The sequence below is a fragment of the Macaca nemestrina genome, chromosome 14, assembly GCF_043159975.1.
Source record: "Macaca nemestrina isolate mMacNem1 chromosome 14, mMacNem.hap1, whole genome shotgun sequence".
In the NCBI taxonomy this organism is placed as follows: Eukaryota; Metazoa; Chordata; class Mammalia; order Primates; family Cercopithecidae; genus Macaca; species Macaca nemestrina.
In genome coordinates this window covers 112,652,157-112,670,382 of record NC_092138.1, presented here as the reverse complement: position 1 = coordinate 112,670,382, position 18,226 = coordinate 112,652,157, and the positions used below count along the sequence as shown (strand labels likewise).

Here is an 18,226-nt window from a genome sequence, read left to right as displayed (position 1 = left end):
TGGACTTTTTTTCTGGTAATTTTTAAAAAGTAATTTTCTTAATTTGGTGTCCAGATCTTTTGTTAAATTATTCCTAAATTTTACTGTTGTCATCACTAAGTTGAATTTTAAATTTTTCCAAGTGTACCTGGTTATTACTATTGCTTTTGTGTATTTATTTTGCATCCAACCACTTTACTGAGTTATCTCTCTTACTAGTTTCATGTTTTTTGTTTTTTGTTTTTTTTTTTGAGACGGAGTCTCGCTCTGTCGCCCAGGCTGGAGTGCAGTGGCCTGATCTCAGCTCACTGCAAGCTCCGCCTCCCGGGTTCACGCCATTCTCCTGCCTCAGCCTCCCGAGTAGCTGGGACTACAGGCGCCTGCCACCTCGCCTGGCTAGTTTTTTGTAGTTTTAGTAGAGACGGGGTTTCACTGTGTTCACCAGGATGGTCTCGATCTCCTGACCTCGTGATCCACCCGTCTCGGCCTCCCAAAGTGCTGGGATTACAGGCTTGAGCCACCGCGCCCGGCCGTTTCATGTTTTTTTAATTGACTCTTGGATAGTCTAGCTAGGTAATAATTTTCTCTTCTAGTTTTCTTACTAGAAATTTCACTTTATTTTTTGCATTAGCCTGAACTTCACAACAATGTCGAATAGAGACACCGGGGGCATCCATGTCATGATCCTGGTTTTAATGTCTTTTAGTAGTTTTGATAATTTCCCACTTACTTAGCTATTGGTTTGAGTACCAGCTTCGGCGTCACTGGGAAGCTTATTAGAAATGCAGAACCTCGGGCCCTGGTTACTGAACCAAAATCCACAGTCTCCAGGCTGCTCATCACGTATTTCCTCATGCCTGCCTCTCCAGCTTTCTGGAGGAGGGACTGGGCTGGGCTGGGCCACTCTCCTGTTTCAGCCCCTGGTGCCAGAGTTGTAAGTAGCACACGGTGGCTGCTCTGAAACCAAACGATTTTGCTTGAGCTGTCAATCTTGTATGGCTCAGCTGGGGGTCCCCTTCCTCTTCTCTCTCTGCAATGGTTTTTTGTTTGTTTGTTTTTGAGGCGGAGTCTCACTTTGTCACCCAGGCTGGAGTGCAGTGGCACAATCTCAGCTCGCTGCAACCTCCGCCTCCCAGGTTCAAGCAATTCTCCTGCCTCAGCCTCCCGAGTAGCTAGGATTACAGGCGCCTGCCACCATGCTCGGCTAATTTTTGTATTTTTAGTAGAGGCAGGGCTTCACCATGTTGATCAGGCTGGTCTTGAACTCCTGACCTCGGATGATCCACCCACCTTGGCCTCCCAAAGTTCTGGGATTATAGGCATGAGCCACCTCGCCCAGCATCTGCAGTGGTTTTGAATCTTGTTAAAATGCAGGGTAATTCTTGGGACCACAGCTAATGGGACTGGGGTACCAGGCATCTGATGCCAGGGTCATAGGTACAGCTCTACAGGCTGGTGGAGGGATCTTGGTTCAAGTGCTCCCCAATCAGGTGGCCCTCATCAAACAAGGACCCGGCTGATCCTCTCTCATTTGGTGGTTCTTGCCAGCACTGCCTCTATGCCAACAGCATCTCAGAGAGGGGTGGGTAGGGTGTCCTGGAGCCCAGCTGTGGACAGATGTTGCCGTGGGCCCTGGAAGAGAGCCAGGAAGTGTCCCCAAAGTAGCAATGTGAAGCCCTGCACGGGGTGTCACTTTCTGTTGATTGACCAGACGCTGTGGCCCTGGTTTCTGGATGTAAGGTCAGCATGAGGGACCCTGTCTCCTGGGACGGGGAAGAGATAGAGGAACAACCAGCCAGGAGCCACCATACTCCACTCTCCCACAGGGAAAGGTAATACTGGCAGCCCGATCACCTCAGCTGGGCTGGAGGTTGGGCAGGGGGTGGAGGCTGCAGTGTCCTTCCAGATGGCTCTGAAGACAGTGAAGGCTTTGGTCCCTACAGTGGCCTCCCAAGGGCACAGATGAAGGCAAGAGGAGTCCCACGAAGGCCTTGAGAGGAGGCACCTAGGAAATGGGCCTCTGGTGGGCTCCTGTCCCACGGCTGGGGTCAGGCTCTGGAGACACCTTGGATTAGGACACTGACTGAGGCTCCAGTGGGCCACCTGTGGGGGCTGTGGGGGCTGAGGAGGCTGAGGCTTGGCCACAAGTCAGTTGAGGCCTCTGCAGGCGAGAGCTGGCCACCAGCAGAGAAAGGGTCTGGCCCGGCCAGTTATCCCTGTGCATCCTGGCATCCGGCATCCCCACAGGAGTCACAGCCTCAGGGAAGGTAGAGAGCCACCACCACGTAGATGACCCAGCTGGTGGACACGAAGACCCCGAAGAGCAGGCTGAAGAGCACCAGCGAGCGGGCCTTCCGCGAGGCCTCCTCGGCCTGGGCCAGGTCGCCCCTGCCCAGGGCTGCACGAGTCTGCAACGAGACAGGGAGGGGGTGGTAGGAGCGAACAGGGAGCCCCCACTCCCTCCCAGTGCGACTGAGGGCCAGGCCCAATTCCATAAACTTGAGAAACTGACACACTGAAAAGGTCAGGGACCTGCCAGGCCCACAGCTCAAAAGGGGGCAGGAGTGAAGGCAGTGGCAGCCGCCAGCCATCAGGTGCTTGTCACGCTCAGCACTGACGGATGCCCTCAGCTTCAACCTCTACCATCCTTGCAGCAGCCCTGAGGCTGACCCCACTTTGCAGATGTGGAAACAAAGGCTCAGAGAAGTTAAGTGACCTACCCGGGGGCACACCACTAATGGTGGAGCCAGAATTCACCAGCAGGCAGCAGCCTCTCAAGTCCCACCTCTGAGTTGTCCTGAGAGCTGCCTTCTGCTTATGGCTGGGGGCTTCAACAGCAGAGTGAAGCCAGGGCTGAGACCAGGTCAGCCTTGAGCATAGGCCCCCAGAGGCTTGCCTGCTTTTGTTTGTTTGTTTGTTTGTTTCTTCAGACAGAGTCTTGCTCCATCTCCCAGACTGGAGTGCAGTGGTGCGATCTCAGCTCACTGCAACCTCCACCTCCTGGGTTCGAGTGATTCTCCTGTCTCAGCCTCCCGAGTAGCTGGGACTACAGGTGCCCACCCCCATGCCTGGCTAATTTTTGTATTTTTACTAGAGATGGGGTTTCACTGTATTGGTCAAGCTGATCTCAAACTCCTGACCTCAGGTGATCCACCCACCTCGGCCTCCCAAAATGCTAGGATTACAGTCGTGAGCCACCGCACCCAGCCCTGCTTCTGTCTCTATTAGAGTGTCATCACATTGGCATCTTTGAATTCCCAGGGCCTAATAAATAGATGAATGGATAGAGGGATGGGTGGGTGGATGGATGGGTGGGTGGATGGATGGATGGATGGATGGAGACTAGAGAGATGATGGGTGATAAGTGGGTGTATGGATGAGTAGATGGATGGATGAATGGAGGGATGGATGGATGGGTAGGGATTGGTGGGTGGGTGAGTAGGCAGATGGATGAATAGTGGGGTGAGTGGATGGAAGATGGTAGATGGATGGTAGATGGATGATGGATGGATGATGGATGGAGGCTAGAGAGATGGTGGATGGGCTGGGCGCGGTGGCTCACACCTGTAATCCCAACACTTTGGGAGGCAGAGACGGGCGGATCACAAGGTCAGGAGATTGAGACCATCCTGGCTAACAAGGTGAAACCCCGTCTCTACTAAAAATACAAAAATAAATAGCCGGGGGTGGTGACAGGCTCCTGTAGTCCCAGCTACTGGGGAGGCTGAGGCAGGAGAATGGCGTGAACCCAGGAGGCAGAGCTTGTAGTGAGCCAAGATGGTGCCACCACACTCCAGCCTGGGCAACAGAGCAAGACTCTGTCTCAAAAAAAAAAAAGAGAGAGATGGTGGATGGGTGGGTGGATGGATAAATGGGTGGGTGAGTGGATGGGGAGCTAGGGAGACGAAGAGTTGGAGAGATGGAGTGGATGGATAGATTAGATGAGCATAGGAATGAATGAGCAGATTGTACCCCCTTTAAAACACAAACCCCCACTGGAATGGGCAGCATGGGACTTATCAGTCATTCACACCTTTACTGTGAATTGTTTTGGCCAAACATTCCACAGCACATTTTGAGTAGTTGGGGGCAGAGACAGGAGGGGCAAGGACCCCACAAACAATTAGGCTCTGACTTCCCAATTCCCTACCCCCTCCAGAGGGAGAGACGCCAGAGACTGTGTTGCTGGAAAAGGGGCTCTGTGGACCCACTGGGGCACCAATGGCTGCGTGCTAGGAGAGGCTGTGCCCAGGGCCGCCCCCACACCTACCTCGTGGGAGTAGACGATGGCGATGAGGCCGGTGAGCAGACAGCAGAAAAGGGTCACCAGCACTGACTCCATCATATAGTCCTTTGGTAGGGGCCTGTGCTCGACCGTGACAGGGCCTGGCATGCCAGCCATGGGGCCATTGTACTGTGGGGGCAGAGCCACAGTGGTGAGGAACTGGCCCAACCTCTGGACAGCAGAGTGAGTGAGAAGGCCAGCCAGGCCGTGCAGGTTCTCTCACTCAGTCTTCAAGTCCCCACCCGTTGAGGCTGCAATTCACGGAGGGGTTGGGTCAGGGTGCCCCTCTGCCCTCTCCCTCTTGCACCCCTGGCCACTGAGTCCCGCTGAGCCCTCAGTCCTGCCCTCTGCAGTTGGCTCAGTCCAGGGTGCAGCCTCTGTGATATTTCATCGTCCTTACTGGGCTTGCCACCCCTTCCTGGGGGACCTCCAATCTTTCCCCCACAGTCAGCCCAGGATTTTTGTTTGGTTTTATTTTTATTTTTATTTTGGAGGCAGAGACTTGCTCTATCACTCAACCTGGAGTGCAGTGGTGTGATCTCGGCTCACTGCAGCCTCGACCTCCCTGGCTCAAGCAATCCTCTTGCCTCAGCCTCATGAATAGCTGGGGCTACAGGCGTGCACCACCACGCCCGGGTAATTATTTTTACATTCAGTAGGGATGAGGGCTCACTGTGTTGCCTAGGCTGGTCTGGAACTCCTAAGCCCAAGCCATCTGCCCGTCTTGGCCTCCCAAAGTGCTGGGATTACAGGTATGAGGCATCGCGCCCGGACTGTTTTGTTTTTAAAGCACATCTAATCAAATCACCTCCTACCCAAAGTTTCTGGGGTCCCTCACCACAGGTCCCACCTTCCTCCCCTCCCTACCAAGCCAAACAAGCCTCCACCATCCCCAGAACGCCCAGTCTCGGCCCCTCCACGCCTGTGCGGTGCCCTCTGCCCAGGGTGCCTGTCGTTCTCTTTGCCTTAGCCCCCCATTCATCCTCCAAAACCCCACTCAAACGCCCCTACCTCTAAGGAGCCGCCAGGACTCGCCCGCCCCCAGGCCAAGGTGGCGCTTCCTCCTCTGCAAGGACAGAAGTGACCTCTCGCCCTCCGCATGGGCGCCCCCGACCACGCGCAGACACCACGGAGGGGAGCGTGCCCAGGGCGGCCGCCACTCACCACGGGGAAGGGGAAGGTGGCCCCGGCGGGCGGCGGGAAGAGCGCGGGTGGCGTGGGCGCGGCCGGGTAGAGCTGAGCCGGCGGTGGGAAGAGCGCAGACGGCGCGGGCTGCAGGATCACGGGCACCTGCGGGAAGGGCGGGTACAGCAGCGGCGCGGCCTTGGGGTCCGGGGGCGCGTAGGGCGGGGGCTCCCCAACGAAGCCGATGTGTGGGGCGCTGCTGGCCGCCGCCTTGGAAGCCGGACCGGCCTCGCCCACCGCCTGGGCCGGGGCGTCCTCTGGTGTGGGCTCGCTGCCCCCCGCGGCCCCGTCCTCGCTGGGCGCCCCATCCTCGTCCAGGGGCTGCGGGCGGCGCGGGAGCTGCGGCAGCGCGGGCTGGGCGGAAATCTGGGGATCCTCGGGGGCGGCGGGCTTTGGGGGACTCCGGGGGTCCTCAGGGGTGGCGGGGCTGCCGCCCCCTTTCGTGTCAGACCCTGGAAGGAAATGGCAGCGGCCATAAGCAAGAGGCCACCAGGCTGGGTGGGACCTCCCTGGTCCCGAAACTCCCACAAACCAAGCTCCCAGCCCTCTGCATCTGGGCCTCATCGGATCTTGACCCAAAGGGACTAGAAAACAGGCCCAGAGGGGCCACCCGCCTTGCTAGGGTCACACAGACTGAACGACTCATCTGGGTGGGAACCCAGGCTGCTGGCCCCGCCCCTCCCCACACTGCCCCGCCCCCTTTCCTTGGCAGATGGCCTCTATTGGGAGGTAGTTTTGCCCCCAACTAAGGCCTTTATGTCAAAGCTAATTGGACCAGAAAAGGAGAATCCGCCCAGGGAAGCCCCTGATTGGCTGTCCTGAGATACACCTCCAAAGAAGGGGATGCCTACCTGAGATGAGCTGAACCAATTATATTCTTGGCTTGGAGTTGTAGGGGAGGGGTGAGGTGCCCAGGAGCTGCCAAACTGTAGCTAGAGTAACATGGTGGAGCCAGGAGGTCACTAAGGGCCATATGCACACTGAGGCACCAAGAGAATGGGCACCAGAATACACAGGGCCCAGCAGTTTGAAGCCAGGACTCAGAGCCTCAAAGCTGCCCAGCTGCCTTGCTGCCAACCCAGGCCCTGGCCTTCACCACCCAAAGATAGGCCGTGGTGGTGCCTGGTCAGGTCCCAACAAATTCTTAAGGTCCCCTGCACCTCCTGAGAGCATCCCGACCAGCTGAGCACCAGAGGGCCTCAGGCAAGCGTGCAAGGAAGGCCCTGGAAGAGAATCGCAGAGCGGACTCCCCTGACATAGGTGGGCATTCAGGCCTCACAGCAGAAGTGGGCAGCCCAGAGCCAGGGGTCTGGCTTTGGAAGTCCATTTCCTAAGTGTCCTTAAGGGTTATAGAAGGCAGAGGGATGAGTGAAACAGACATCACACAGACATCTCAGTGGGGGTGGGCGGACCCTTTCTGAAGTCCCCCACGGGTAGAAGCAGGGATCCTTGCCAGAGTGATCCCAGTGGCAGGGAATGCTGAGCCCCTGGCACGTCCTGCCTCAACCCCCTCCCAGCAGCCAGGGGCTCACTCATGGCCCCCGCACCCCATACACCTGCCACGCTGTTTATACCTCCATACCTTTATCTGTGATGTTCCCTGTTTCTCCACCCCTTGGATCTGGGCTTGGCCATGTGACTTGCTTTGGACAATGGGGCATTGACAAACATTTTGTAAGCAGAAGCTTTAAAGACCTTTCTCTCCAGGTTAGCAGGGGCTGGGACTGGGGAGTTAGTGTTTCATGGGTATAGAGTTTCTGTTTGGGAAGATGAAAAAGCGTTCCGGAGGTAAGATGGTGGTGATGCTTGCACAACAATCTGAGTGTACTTAATGCCACTGAATCGCATACTTATAAGTGGTTCAAATGATAAATTGTATGTTATACGTATTTAGCACAATTTTTTAAAAGCCTATCTCTCCAGCTGATGACAGTTGAAAAGTCTAGACAAAATACAAAAAGGAACCATCTAAGGTCACTGAAAAGCAAACAAAAGCAGGCAGGTTGTGGAGTGGAGTCAAAGCTTAGAGAATGGCCGGGCGCGGTGGCTCACGCCTATAATCCCAGCACTTTGGGAGACCGAGGCGGGTGGATCATCTGAGCTTAGGAGTTTGAGACCACCCAGGACAACATAAAGAAACCCCGTCTCTGCTATATATATATATATATAAATTAACCACGTGTGGGTAGCGCATGTCTCTAGTCCCAGCTACTTGGGAGGCTGAGGCAGGACAATTGCTGAAGCCCCAAAGGCGAAGGTTGCAGTGAGTCAAGATTGCACCTTTGCACTACAGCTTGGGCTACAGAGTGAGACTCCATCTCAAAAAAAAAAAAAAAAAAAAAAAAAAAAAAAAAAAAAAAACCTTAGAGAAATGGGCCAGTCACGGTGGCTCCCAAGAGGCCAAGGCGGACAGATCACTTGAGGTCAGGAGTTTGAGACCAGCCTGGCCAATATGGTGACACCCTGTCTCTATTGAAAATACAAAAAAAAATTAGCTGGGCGTGGTGGCACATGCCTGTAATCCCAGCTACTCAGGAGGCTGAGGCAGGAGAATTGCTGGAACCCAGGAGGCAGAGGTTGCAGTGAGCCGAGATCACGCCACTGCACTCCAGCCTGGGAAACAGTGAGACTCCATCTCAAAAAACAAAACAAAACAAAACAAAACAAACAAAACAAAAAACGTAGAGAAATGGACTTCGAGGGGGTGAATTTCCTGCTTTTCCCCTCTCATTGCCCTGGCAGCACAGAGCACCAGCAGCAGACCCCCACTGGAGGATCAGAACAGGAGACTAAAAGTCCAGTAGAAACGCTGTCCTTCTGACCAGATGGACCAGGAAAGGAAAGGACTCCCCACTCTCTGCAGAGTGAGAAGATGGGGGCAGACCTAGAAGAGACAGAGCTGGAGAAAGGGGGTCCCCTGATTCTGTGTGTGACCTGGGGTGACCACCCTATCACTGTCTGCCCAGGACCTTCTCGGATTTACTACTGAGAATCTCACATCCTGAGAAACTCCTTAGTCCCAAACAAACTGGGATGGTTGGACTCCCTAGAACGAATTCACCCAAGTCTCGGTCTCCCCCTGAACTGCATGTGCAGGAGACAAACCCAGACCAGCCTAACAAAAACTCTGAGAACTGACCCGAGTTTGGAAATGCCACTCATAGAAGGTGAAACAGAACTTGTGGTCTGAAACGAACCAGGCTGATTGCCTGCTGCAACCAAACAAACCCACTTTCTCCAGGGGAACTGTAACAGGACTAAGAATCTACACAACATACTCGTCAGGCCTCTGAACCTAAACTAAGCCGTCATATCCTCAGTGACCTGCACTACACATCCAGATGGCCTGAAGCCACTGAAGATCCACAGAAGTGAAAATAGCCTTAACTGATGACATTCCAGCATTGTGGCTTCTGCCCCACCCTAACTGATCAATGTACTTTGAAATCTCCCCCACCCTTAAGAAGGTTCTTTTTTTTTTTTTTTGAGACGGAGTCTCGCTCTGTCACCCAGGCTGGAGTGCAGTGGTGCAATCTCAGCTCGCTGCAAGCTCCACCTCCCGGGTTCACGCCATTCTCCTGCCTCAGCCACCCAAGTAGCTGGGACTACAGGAGCCCGCCACCTCGCCTGGCTAGTTTTTTGTACTTTTTAGTAGAGACAGGGTTTCACCGTGTTAGCCAGGATGGTCTCGATCTCCTGACCTCGTGATCCGCCCGTCTCGGCCTCCCAAAGTGCTGGGATTACAGGCTTGAGCCACCGCACCTGGCCAAGAAGGTTCTTTATAATTCTCCCCACCCTTGACAATGTACTTTATGAGATCCACCCCCTGCCCCCAAAACATTGCTCTTAACTCCACCGCCTATCCCAAAACCTATAAGAACTAATGATAATCCACCACTGTTTGCTGACTCTCTTTTCGGACTCAGCCCGCCTGCACCCGGGTGAAATAAACAGCCTTGTTACTCACACAAAGCCTGTTTGGTGGTCTCTTCACACGGACACGTGAAACAATACTATTCACAATGTCCAGGACACAATCCAAGATGGTTCGCCATACAAATGTGGAAACGTGACCAATGCTCAAAGGAAAAGACAGTCAGCAGATGCCAACCCTGAGATGACCTGATATTGGAATTTCTAGAAAAAGCAGCCATTATAACTATGCTCCATGAGGTCAAGATAAACAAACTTGGCCAGACGTTGTGGCCTCCTCACAGGAGGGTGCAGTGAGCTGTGATCGAACCACCGTACTCCAGCCAGGGCTACAGAGTGAGACTTTGTCCTCCCCAAAAGGGAGGCGTGGCATGTGACAGACTTTCTGTGCCTCCATTTCCTCATCTGTAAAGCGAAGATAAATCATAGTAATAATCTTTTTTTTTTTTTTTTTTTTTTTTTGAGACAGAGTCTCGATCTGTTGCCCAGGCTGGAGTGCAATGGTGTGATCTCGGCTGACTGCAAACTCTGCCTCCCGGGTTCACACCATACTCCTGCCTCAGTCTCCCAAGTAACTGGGACTACAGGCGCCCGCCACCACGCCCAGATAATTTCTTTTTTGTATATTTAGTAGAGATGGGGTTCCACCATGTTAGCCAGGATGGTCTAGATCTCCTGACCTCGTGATCCACAGGCCTCGGCCATCCAAAGTGCTGGGATTGCAGGCGTGAACCACTGCACCCGGCTCCTGGGTGGGGTTATTTTATAGGATTTGGGTAGATAAAGGAAAATTCCAGTCAAAGGGGGTTGTTCTCTGGTGGGGAGGGGTGGGGAATCACAAGGTGCTCAGTGGGGGGGCTTCTGAGCCAGGATGAGCCAGGAAAAGGAATTTCACAAGGTAATGTCATCAGTTAAGGCAGGAACAGGCCATTTGCACTTCTTTCGTGGTGGAATGTCATCAGTTAAGGCAGGAATCAGCCATCTGGATGTGTACGTGCAGGTCAAAGGGGATATGATGGCTTAGCTTGGGCTCAGAGGCCTGACATTCCTGTCTTCTGATATTAATAAGAAAAACAAAACAAAACAGTGTTGAAGTGTGGGGGCAGTGAAAATTTTTAGGGGGTGGTGTGGAGAGAGAATGGGCGATGTTTCTCAGGGCTGCTTCAAGCGGGATTAGGGGCGACATGGGAACCTAGAGTGGGAGAGATTAAGCCGAAGGAAGATTTTGTGGTAAGCGGTGATATTGTAGGGTTGTCAGAAGGAGCATTTGTCATATAGAATGATTGGTGATGGCCTGGATGCAGTTTTGTATGAATTGAAAAACTAAACGGAAGACACAAAGTCCGAATAAGAGAAGGAGAAAAACAGGTATTAAAGGACTAAGAATTGGGAGAACCCAGGACATCCAATTACAGTGTGCCCAAGGAGGTTCAGCATAGCCCTGCCAGCAAAGATTGGAGATTGAGTTGAGCATAGTTTGTGATTTTGAGGGTCTCTAAAAGTATTAAAGCAGTGGCAGCCGCTGCACGCAGACATGAGGGCTAGGCTAAAACAGTAAGGTCAAGTTGTTTGGACAGAAAGGCTACGGGGCGTGGTTCCAGCTGTTGTGTAAAAATTCAGACCGCACGGCCGGGCGCGGTGGCTCAAGCCTGTAATCCCAGCACTTTGGGAGGCCGAGACGGGCAGATCACGAGGTCAGGAGATCGAGACCATCCTGGCTAACACGGTGAAACCCCGTCTCTACTAAAAAATACAAAAAACTAGCTGGGCGAGGTGGTGGGCGCCTGTAGTCCCAGCTACTCGGGAGGCTGAGGCAGGAGAATGGCGTAAACCCGGGAGGCAGAGCTTGCAGTGAGCTGAGATCCGGCCACTGCACTCCAGCCTGGGTGACAGAGCAAGACTCTGTCTCAAAAAAAAAAAAAAAAAAAAGAATTCTGACCGCACTAAACATGCCTAGGAAGGAAAGAAGTTGTTGTTTTGTAGAAGGGATTGGGGTTTGGGAGATTAGCCGGACATGATCAGCAGGGAGAGCATGTGTGTTTTCATGAGAATTGTGGGGAAAAGAGAGATCAGACTGTTACTGTGTCTATGTAGAAAGAAGTAGACATAAGAGACTCCATTTTGTTTTGTACTAAGAGAAATTCTTCTGCCTTGAGATGCTGTTAATCTGTAACCCTAGCCCCAACCCTGTGCTTGCAGAGACATGTGCTGTGTTGACTCAAGGTTTAATGGATTTAGGGCTGTGCTTTGTTAAAGAAGTGTTTGCAGGCAGTATGCTTGGTAAAAGTCATCGCCATTCTCCAGTCTCAAGTACCCAGGGACACAATGCACTGCGGAAGTCCACAGGGACCTCTGCCCAGGAAAGCCAGGCATTGGCCAAGGTTTCTCCCCATGTGATAGCCTGAGATATGGCCTGGTGGGAAGAGAAAGACCTGACCTGACCATCCCCCAGCCCGACACCCGTAAAGGGTCTGTGCTGAGGAGGATTCGTGAAAGAGGAAGGCCTCTTTGCAGTTGAGATAAGAGGAAGGCATCTGTCTCCTGTTCCTCCCTGGGAATGGAATGTCTCGGTGTAAAACCAGAACGTATGTTCAATTTACTGAGATAGGAGAAAACCGCCTTATGGCTGGAGGTGAGACATGCTGGCAGCAATACTGCTCTTTAATGCACCGAGATGTTTGCGTAAAGTCAAACATAAATCTGGCCTACGTGCACACCAAGGCACAGCACCTTTCCTTAAACTTATTTATGACACAGAGATCTTTGCTCACATGTTTTCCTGCTGACCCTCTCCCCACTATTACCCTATAGTCCTGCCACATCCCCCTCTCTGAGATGGTAGAGATAGTGATCAATAAATACTGAAGGAAACTCAGAGACCAGTGCTGGCGTGGGTCCTCCGTATGCTGCGCGCCGGTCCCCTGGGCCCACGGTTCTTTCTCTACACTTTTTCTCTGTGTCTTATTTCCTTTCTCAGTCTTTCGTCCCACCTGACGAGAAACACCCACAGGTGTGGAGGGGCTGACCCGCGTCAGAGAATTATGCCAAGATAGGTAACAGATGAGGAAGAAATTTGGGCTTGACTGAAGTAATGGGGGATGTCTGTGCAGCCTTACCCAGGTTAATTTGCTGAGCCTGATTGGGTGTCAGGGTCAGTCCAAGTGAAAGCAAAGAGAGGCTGGGATGAAGGGTGCAAAGGAATAGGAAGGAAAGTGTGTTTGAGATACAGAACAGAATAATGGGTTGTGGAGGGAGGTACTGAGGATAGGAGAGTATATGGGTTTGGAATCGCGGGGTGGATAGGCAGAACGATTTGGTTGATAAGGCGCAGATCCTGATCTAACCTGTAAGGCTTGTCTGGTTTTTGGACAGCTAAAATGGGGGAATTGTAAGGAGAGTTTATAGACTTTAGAAGCCTTAAAAACAGGTGAGTGGTAACAGGCTTTAATCCTTTTAAAGCGTGCTGTGGGATGGGATATTGGCATTGAGCGCGGTAAGGGTGATTAACCTTTAATAGGATGGTAAGGGGTGCATGATATACTTCTGGATTAAGGTGGGGAGATACAAGAGGGAGACGCAAAGGAGGCTTTGGGTTGGGAAGAAGGGAGGCAATGAGATGTGGCTATAGTCCAGGAATAGTCAGGGAAGCAGATAATTTAGTTAAAATGCAGATAATTTGGTTAAAATGTCTCCGCCTAATAAGGGAACTGGGCATGCGGAGATAACTAAAAAAGATTGCATAAAAGAATGTTGTCCAAGTTGGCACCAGAGTTGGGGAGTTTTAAGAGGTTTAGGAGCCTGGCTGTCAATACCCACAACAGTTATGGAGGCAAGGGAAACAGGCCCTTGAAAAGAAGGTAATGTGGAGTGAGTAGCCTCCGTATTGATTAAGAAGGGGACGGACTTACCCTCCACTGTGAGAGTTACCGGAAGCTCGGCGTCCGTGATGGTCTAGGAGGTTTCCAAGGCGATTGGGCAGCGTCCGTCTTCAGCCGCTAAGCCAAGAAGATCTGGAAAGGAGTCAGTCAGAGAGCCTTGGGCCAGAATTCCAGGAGCTCTGGGAGTGGCTGCCAGGTGAGTTGAAAAACTGAAAAACAGTCCAATTTCCAGTGGGGTCGCACACAGATGGGACACGGCTTAGGAGGAATCCCGGGCTGAGGGCATTCCTTGGCCCAGTGGCCAGCTTTCCGACACTTGTAGCAAGCTCCTGGGGGAGGAGGTTCTGGAGGAACCCCTGGCAGCTGCGGTTCAGGCATTTGGAAGTTCTTGTGTGCTGGAGATGTGGCTGGGGTTTGTCTCAGCGGAGGCAAGGAATTGCAACTCAGAAATACATTGCTACTTGGCTGCCTCTACTCTATTATTGTACCCCTTGAAGGTGAGGTTAATTAAGTCCTGTTGTGGGGTTTGAGGGCCAGAATTTAATTGTGGGGGTTTTATTTAATGTCAGGAGTGGATTAGGTAATAAAATGTATATTGAGAATAAGACAGCCTTTTGACCTTTTTGTTTGTTTGTTTGTTTTTTGAGACAGAGTCTCAAAATGTATATTGAGAATAAGACAGCCTTTTGACCTTTTTGTTTGTTTGTTTGTTTGTTTTTGAGACAGAGTCTCGCTCTGTCACCTAGGCTGGAGTACAGTGGCTCAATCTCGGCTCACTGCAAGCTCCACCTCCCGGATTCAGGCCATTCTCCTGCCTCAGCCTCCTGAGTAGCTGAGATTACAGGCGCCGCCCCCACGCCCGGCTAATTTTTTGTATTTTAAGTAGACAGGGGGTGTCACCGTGTTAGCCAGGATGGTCTTGATCTCCTGACCTCGTGATCCACCCGCCTCTGCCTCCCAAAGTGCTGGGATTACAGGCGTGAGCCACCGCGCCCAGCCGGCCTTTTGACCTTTTAGGGTCTAGGGCTGTAAAGCGTCTAAGCGTTGCTGCCAAAAGAGCCATGACCTGGGCTGGGTTTTTCATATTTGATGAAAAAGAGCCTAAACACTAACTGATTTGGGGGAGATCAGATAAAGAAAAAGGAGCATTACCTTGACTATGCCTTTAGCTCCAGCCACCCTTTAAAGAGGAAAGTGCTGGGCAGGTAGGAGAGGGCTAGTCGCGCCAGACCAGCTGTGAGGAAGGGAGGCGATAAAAGGATTATAGGGTGGGGAGCACAGGCTGAGGAAGAATTGGGACCTAGCTCAGCCTGGCGTGGAGCAGCCTGTGGAGGAGGGGAGAGGCCAGATGGGTCTGTAGAAAAGGAAGATTCAAAAGTCTCATCGACGCTCGGGGTTGGGACTGAGGGGACAGGCGGGAGGGAAAGGAAGATTTGGGACGAGTTGCATTGGGAACAGAGACTAGGGAGGGACCGATGTGTAAAAGAATGCCTGGACGTCAGGGACCTCAGACCGTTTGCCCATTTTACGACAAGAATTATCTAGATCTTGTAGGATGGAAAAATCGAAAGTGCCGTTTTCTGGCTATTTGGAACCACCGTCGTGTTTGTATTGAGGTCAAGCGATGTTGCAGGAGAAAATAAGACACGTCGATTTTAGGTCAGGCGAGAGTTGAAGAGGTTTTAAGTTCCTGAGAACAGAGGCTAAGGGAGAAGAGGGAGGAAGAGAGGGTGGAAGGTTGCCCATAGTGAAGGAGGCAGGTTTAAAGAGAAGGGTAGAGACACGGAGGGAAGGGGTTGGCTGAGCAGCCCTGGGCTGCAATGTGCTTGAGTTTGCCAAAGTCCCCGCAATTGACTTGCCACCAAGGGAATGTGGGTGAATGACCAAGGCAGGTGTCCCTGCGGTGATCAGACACTAATGGAATGTGGGTGAATAATCAATCAGGCAGGCGTCCCCGCTTGATTAAACACCAAGGGAAGACGGTCTTCCCGAGTCCGTGACCGGGCCTGAGTTTTGGGTCCACGAATAAAACGCGTCTCCTTTGTCTCTACCAGAAAAGGAAAGGAACTGAAATTAAGAGAAGGGAGATATTGAAGGGTGGCGCCAAGATTGAAAGGAGAAACAGATTGAGGGATACTGAGAGAGGCTGGAGAAGAGAGTAAAGAGAAGCCGCTTACCCGATTTAAAATTGGTGAGATGTTCCTTGGGCTGGTTGATCTGAGCACCTGAGGTCATAGGTGGATCTTGCTCACGGAGCAAAGAGCAGGAGGACAGGGGATTGATCTCCCATGGGAGGTCCCCCGACCGGAGTCACAGCACCAAATTTCACTCTCTTCTGTGTGAAGAGACCACCAAACAGGCTTTGTGTGAGCAATAAAGCTTCTTAATCATCTGGATGTAGGTGGGCTGAGTCCAAAAAGAGAGTCGGGGAAGGGAGATAGGGGTGGGGCCTTTTTTTTTTTTTTTTTTTTTTTTGAGACTAGGCAGTGGTGCAATCTTGACTCACTGCAAGCTCCGCCTCCCGGGCTCAGGCATTCTCCTGCCTCAGCCTTCTGAGTAGCTGGGACTATAGGTGCCCACCACCACGCCGGCTAATTTTTTGTATTTTTAGTAGAGACGGGGTTTCACAGTGTTAAACAGGATGGTCTCAATCTCCTGACCTCGTGACCCACCGGCCTGGGCCTCCCAAAGTGCTGGGATTACAGGCCTGAGCCACCACCCCCCGCCCCTGGGTGGGGCGGTTTCATAGGATTTGGCTAGGTAAAGGAAAATTCCAGTCAAAGGGGGTTGTTCTCTGGCGGGGAGGGGTGGGGGTCACAAAGTGCTCAGTGGGGGAGCTTTTAAGCCAGAATGAGCCAGGAAAAGGAATTTCACAAGGTACTGTCATCAGTTAAGGCAGGAACAGGCCATTTGCACTTCTTTCGTGGTGGACTGTCATCAGTTAAGGCAGGAATCAGCCATCTGGATGTGTACGTGCAGGTCAAAGGGGATATGATGGCTTAGCTTTGGCTCAGAGGCCTGACATTGGGCGCCTGTAATCCCAACTACTTGGGAAGGAGAATCCCTTGAACCTGGGAGAAGGAGGTTGCAGTGAGCCGAGATCGTGCCACTGCACTCCAGCCTGGGCAATAGAGCCAGACTCAGTCTCAAAAAAAAAAAAAAAAAAAAAAAAAAAAAAAGGCGAACATGAGGCCAGGCTCTGCTCTGAGAGCTTTTGCTTCCGTAACCCGGGTCATCCTCTGGTGTTCTTTCGTTTTTATGCTCCCCATTTTACTAATGAGGGAACCCACGCTCCCAGCAGGAAACGTGGGTCTCAGCGAGTCAGCTCTCCACTCGAAACAGGTCTCTCTGCGATGCTGTCCCTGCCCCAGCTATCAAAACAAAAACCGCAGTTTCCCTGGATCCCGCCAGGGCAAATACCTGGCCCGATGGCGCGGAGATAGAGCCCCAGAGTAAATAAACCTGCTGGCGGCGCTGCCTGGCGGGGCCTCGGGTGGGTTCTCAGGTTCTTGACACCAGAGCCTCCACCAGGCATTCCAGCTGGGAAGGGGGATCCGGGCTCCCCGCCGGGCAAGTGCTTGAGGATTTGGGGGGAGGTCCTGGAGGGCGGGGCGGGGGCGGGAGGGGTCAGCCCTCCAGCATCTCCCGGAGTTTCTTGCAAATGGGACTGGGTGCACCTCATCCCTGGGCTCTGGAGCTCCGCCGCGCTGGGGGATGCGGGGGCAGAGAGTGCGCGGGACTCTGCAGGGGTCCCACTGCTACCGCCCCACTGCCTCCTGCCAGCCAGAGACTCCCCAGGGTAAGGACGAGGTCTCGGTTCCCTGTCTCCCGCCCCTTTCAGCGCCTGGCACCTGGGGATGGGCGACGTCTAGTTGGTCCCAGCCTTGGCCGAGTCCCACCCGCGTCCGCGCCTGTCTCCAGCTCTGCCCCCACCCCACCCCTCTCGGTCCCTGTCTCCAGCTCTCCGTCCCCGAATTAGCCCGTGGGGTCTCTTCCCAGCTCGTGCTCCCCACTAAGGCTCTATCTCCAGCCCGCCCTGGCCAGGGTCGCCCACTCCCCTGCTGCAAGGGCTTCAGCCTGGCCGCGGTGAGCGGAGCTGCTAGAGGCGGGACACGGGGCGGGAGGGGGCAAAATGCGCAGAGAATGAACTGCCACGGCCCCGTCCCTGGCTCGCCCACAGGAGCGCCCCCAGAGCTCCCGAACTTTCCACAGCAGCTTCCCGGCCCTCCCCACCCTGGCTCCGGGTGGGGTGTCCTGGGCCGGACATTCTCCCCCATGTTGTTGCTGCCGGCTTCCGGGGCACCACAATCCCGGGCCTGGGCCCGCCCCTCTGATCCCTGCCCCTCCAGAACCGGGCCCGCAGGTATCTACCCCCAAACCCCCTCCAGCACCGGCCCCACCAGCACCTGCCCCTCCAGCAGCCGCCGCTGTTATCTACCCCCTACACCCCCTCCAGCACCTGCTCCGCCTGCACCTGCCTCGCCAGCACCTGTCCCACCAGCACCTGCCCCGCAGGCATCTGCCCCGCCATACCTGCCCCGCCAGCACCTACCCCTCCAGCTCCTGCCTCCATGGTCTGAGCCCGCGGCGGCTGCAGGGGCTGCGCGACTCCCTGGCCCTGCGCCTCCCGTCGGGCTGGCTCGGCTTGCACCGCAGGCTCAGGTTTCCTGGTGCCTGCAGCGCGGCCGGTTAATAATTGATCGCCTTGTTTGCCCACGGCTGGGTCAACAGTCGCTCCCTCGCGCCCTGAGCTCCGCCGGACCTGCCTCCCTGCCTGCCTGGGTAGAACAGGCTTGATGGAGGCTCCGCGGTGCTGTGCAGGGCTGGACGGGTTGGGGTAGGAGGGGGAGCCAGCCAGGCGGACTAGAGAAGTCAGGGTGGCACACGAGAGTGCCCGAAAGGCCAGCGGGGCAGCATGAGACAATGAGGAGTGGTGGGGACCTGGGCAACCGGACACCACAGCTGG

At 53.7% G+C, this 18,226-nt stretch overlaps 1 protein-coding gene and 1 long non-coding RNA gene across 2 annotated transcripts; both read right to left on the bottom strand.

Moving 5' to 3' along the window:
* Positions 1-517: 517 nt before the first annotated feature.
* On the bottom strand, positions 518-6,776 carry PRRT1B (proline rich transmembrane protein 1B). The gene is made up of 4 exons (XM_024787458.2): positions 6,629-6,776; positions 5,429-5,901; positions 4,250-4,393; positions 518-2,387 (listed from the first exon to the last, which is right to left on the bottom strand). The coding sequence occupies exons 1-4, from the start codon at positions 6,774-6,776 to the stop codon at positions 2,238-2,240; spliced, it is 915 nt and encodes a 304-aa protein (XP_024643226.2). The 3' UTR covers positions 518-2,237.
* A 5,889-nt stretch (positions 6,777-12,665) lies between these two features.
* On the bottom strand, positions 12,666-17,910 carry LOC105464054 (uncharacterized). The gene is made up of 3 exons (XR_003013991.2): positions 17,813-17,910; positions 15,438-15,595; positions 12,666-13,392 (listed from the first exon to the last, which is right to left on the bottom strand). It is a non-coding gene; the product is annotated as an uncharacterized lncRNA (long non-coding RNA).
* Between the last annotated feature and the right edge of the window lie 316 nt (positions 17,911-18,226).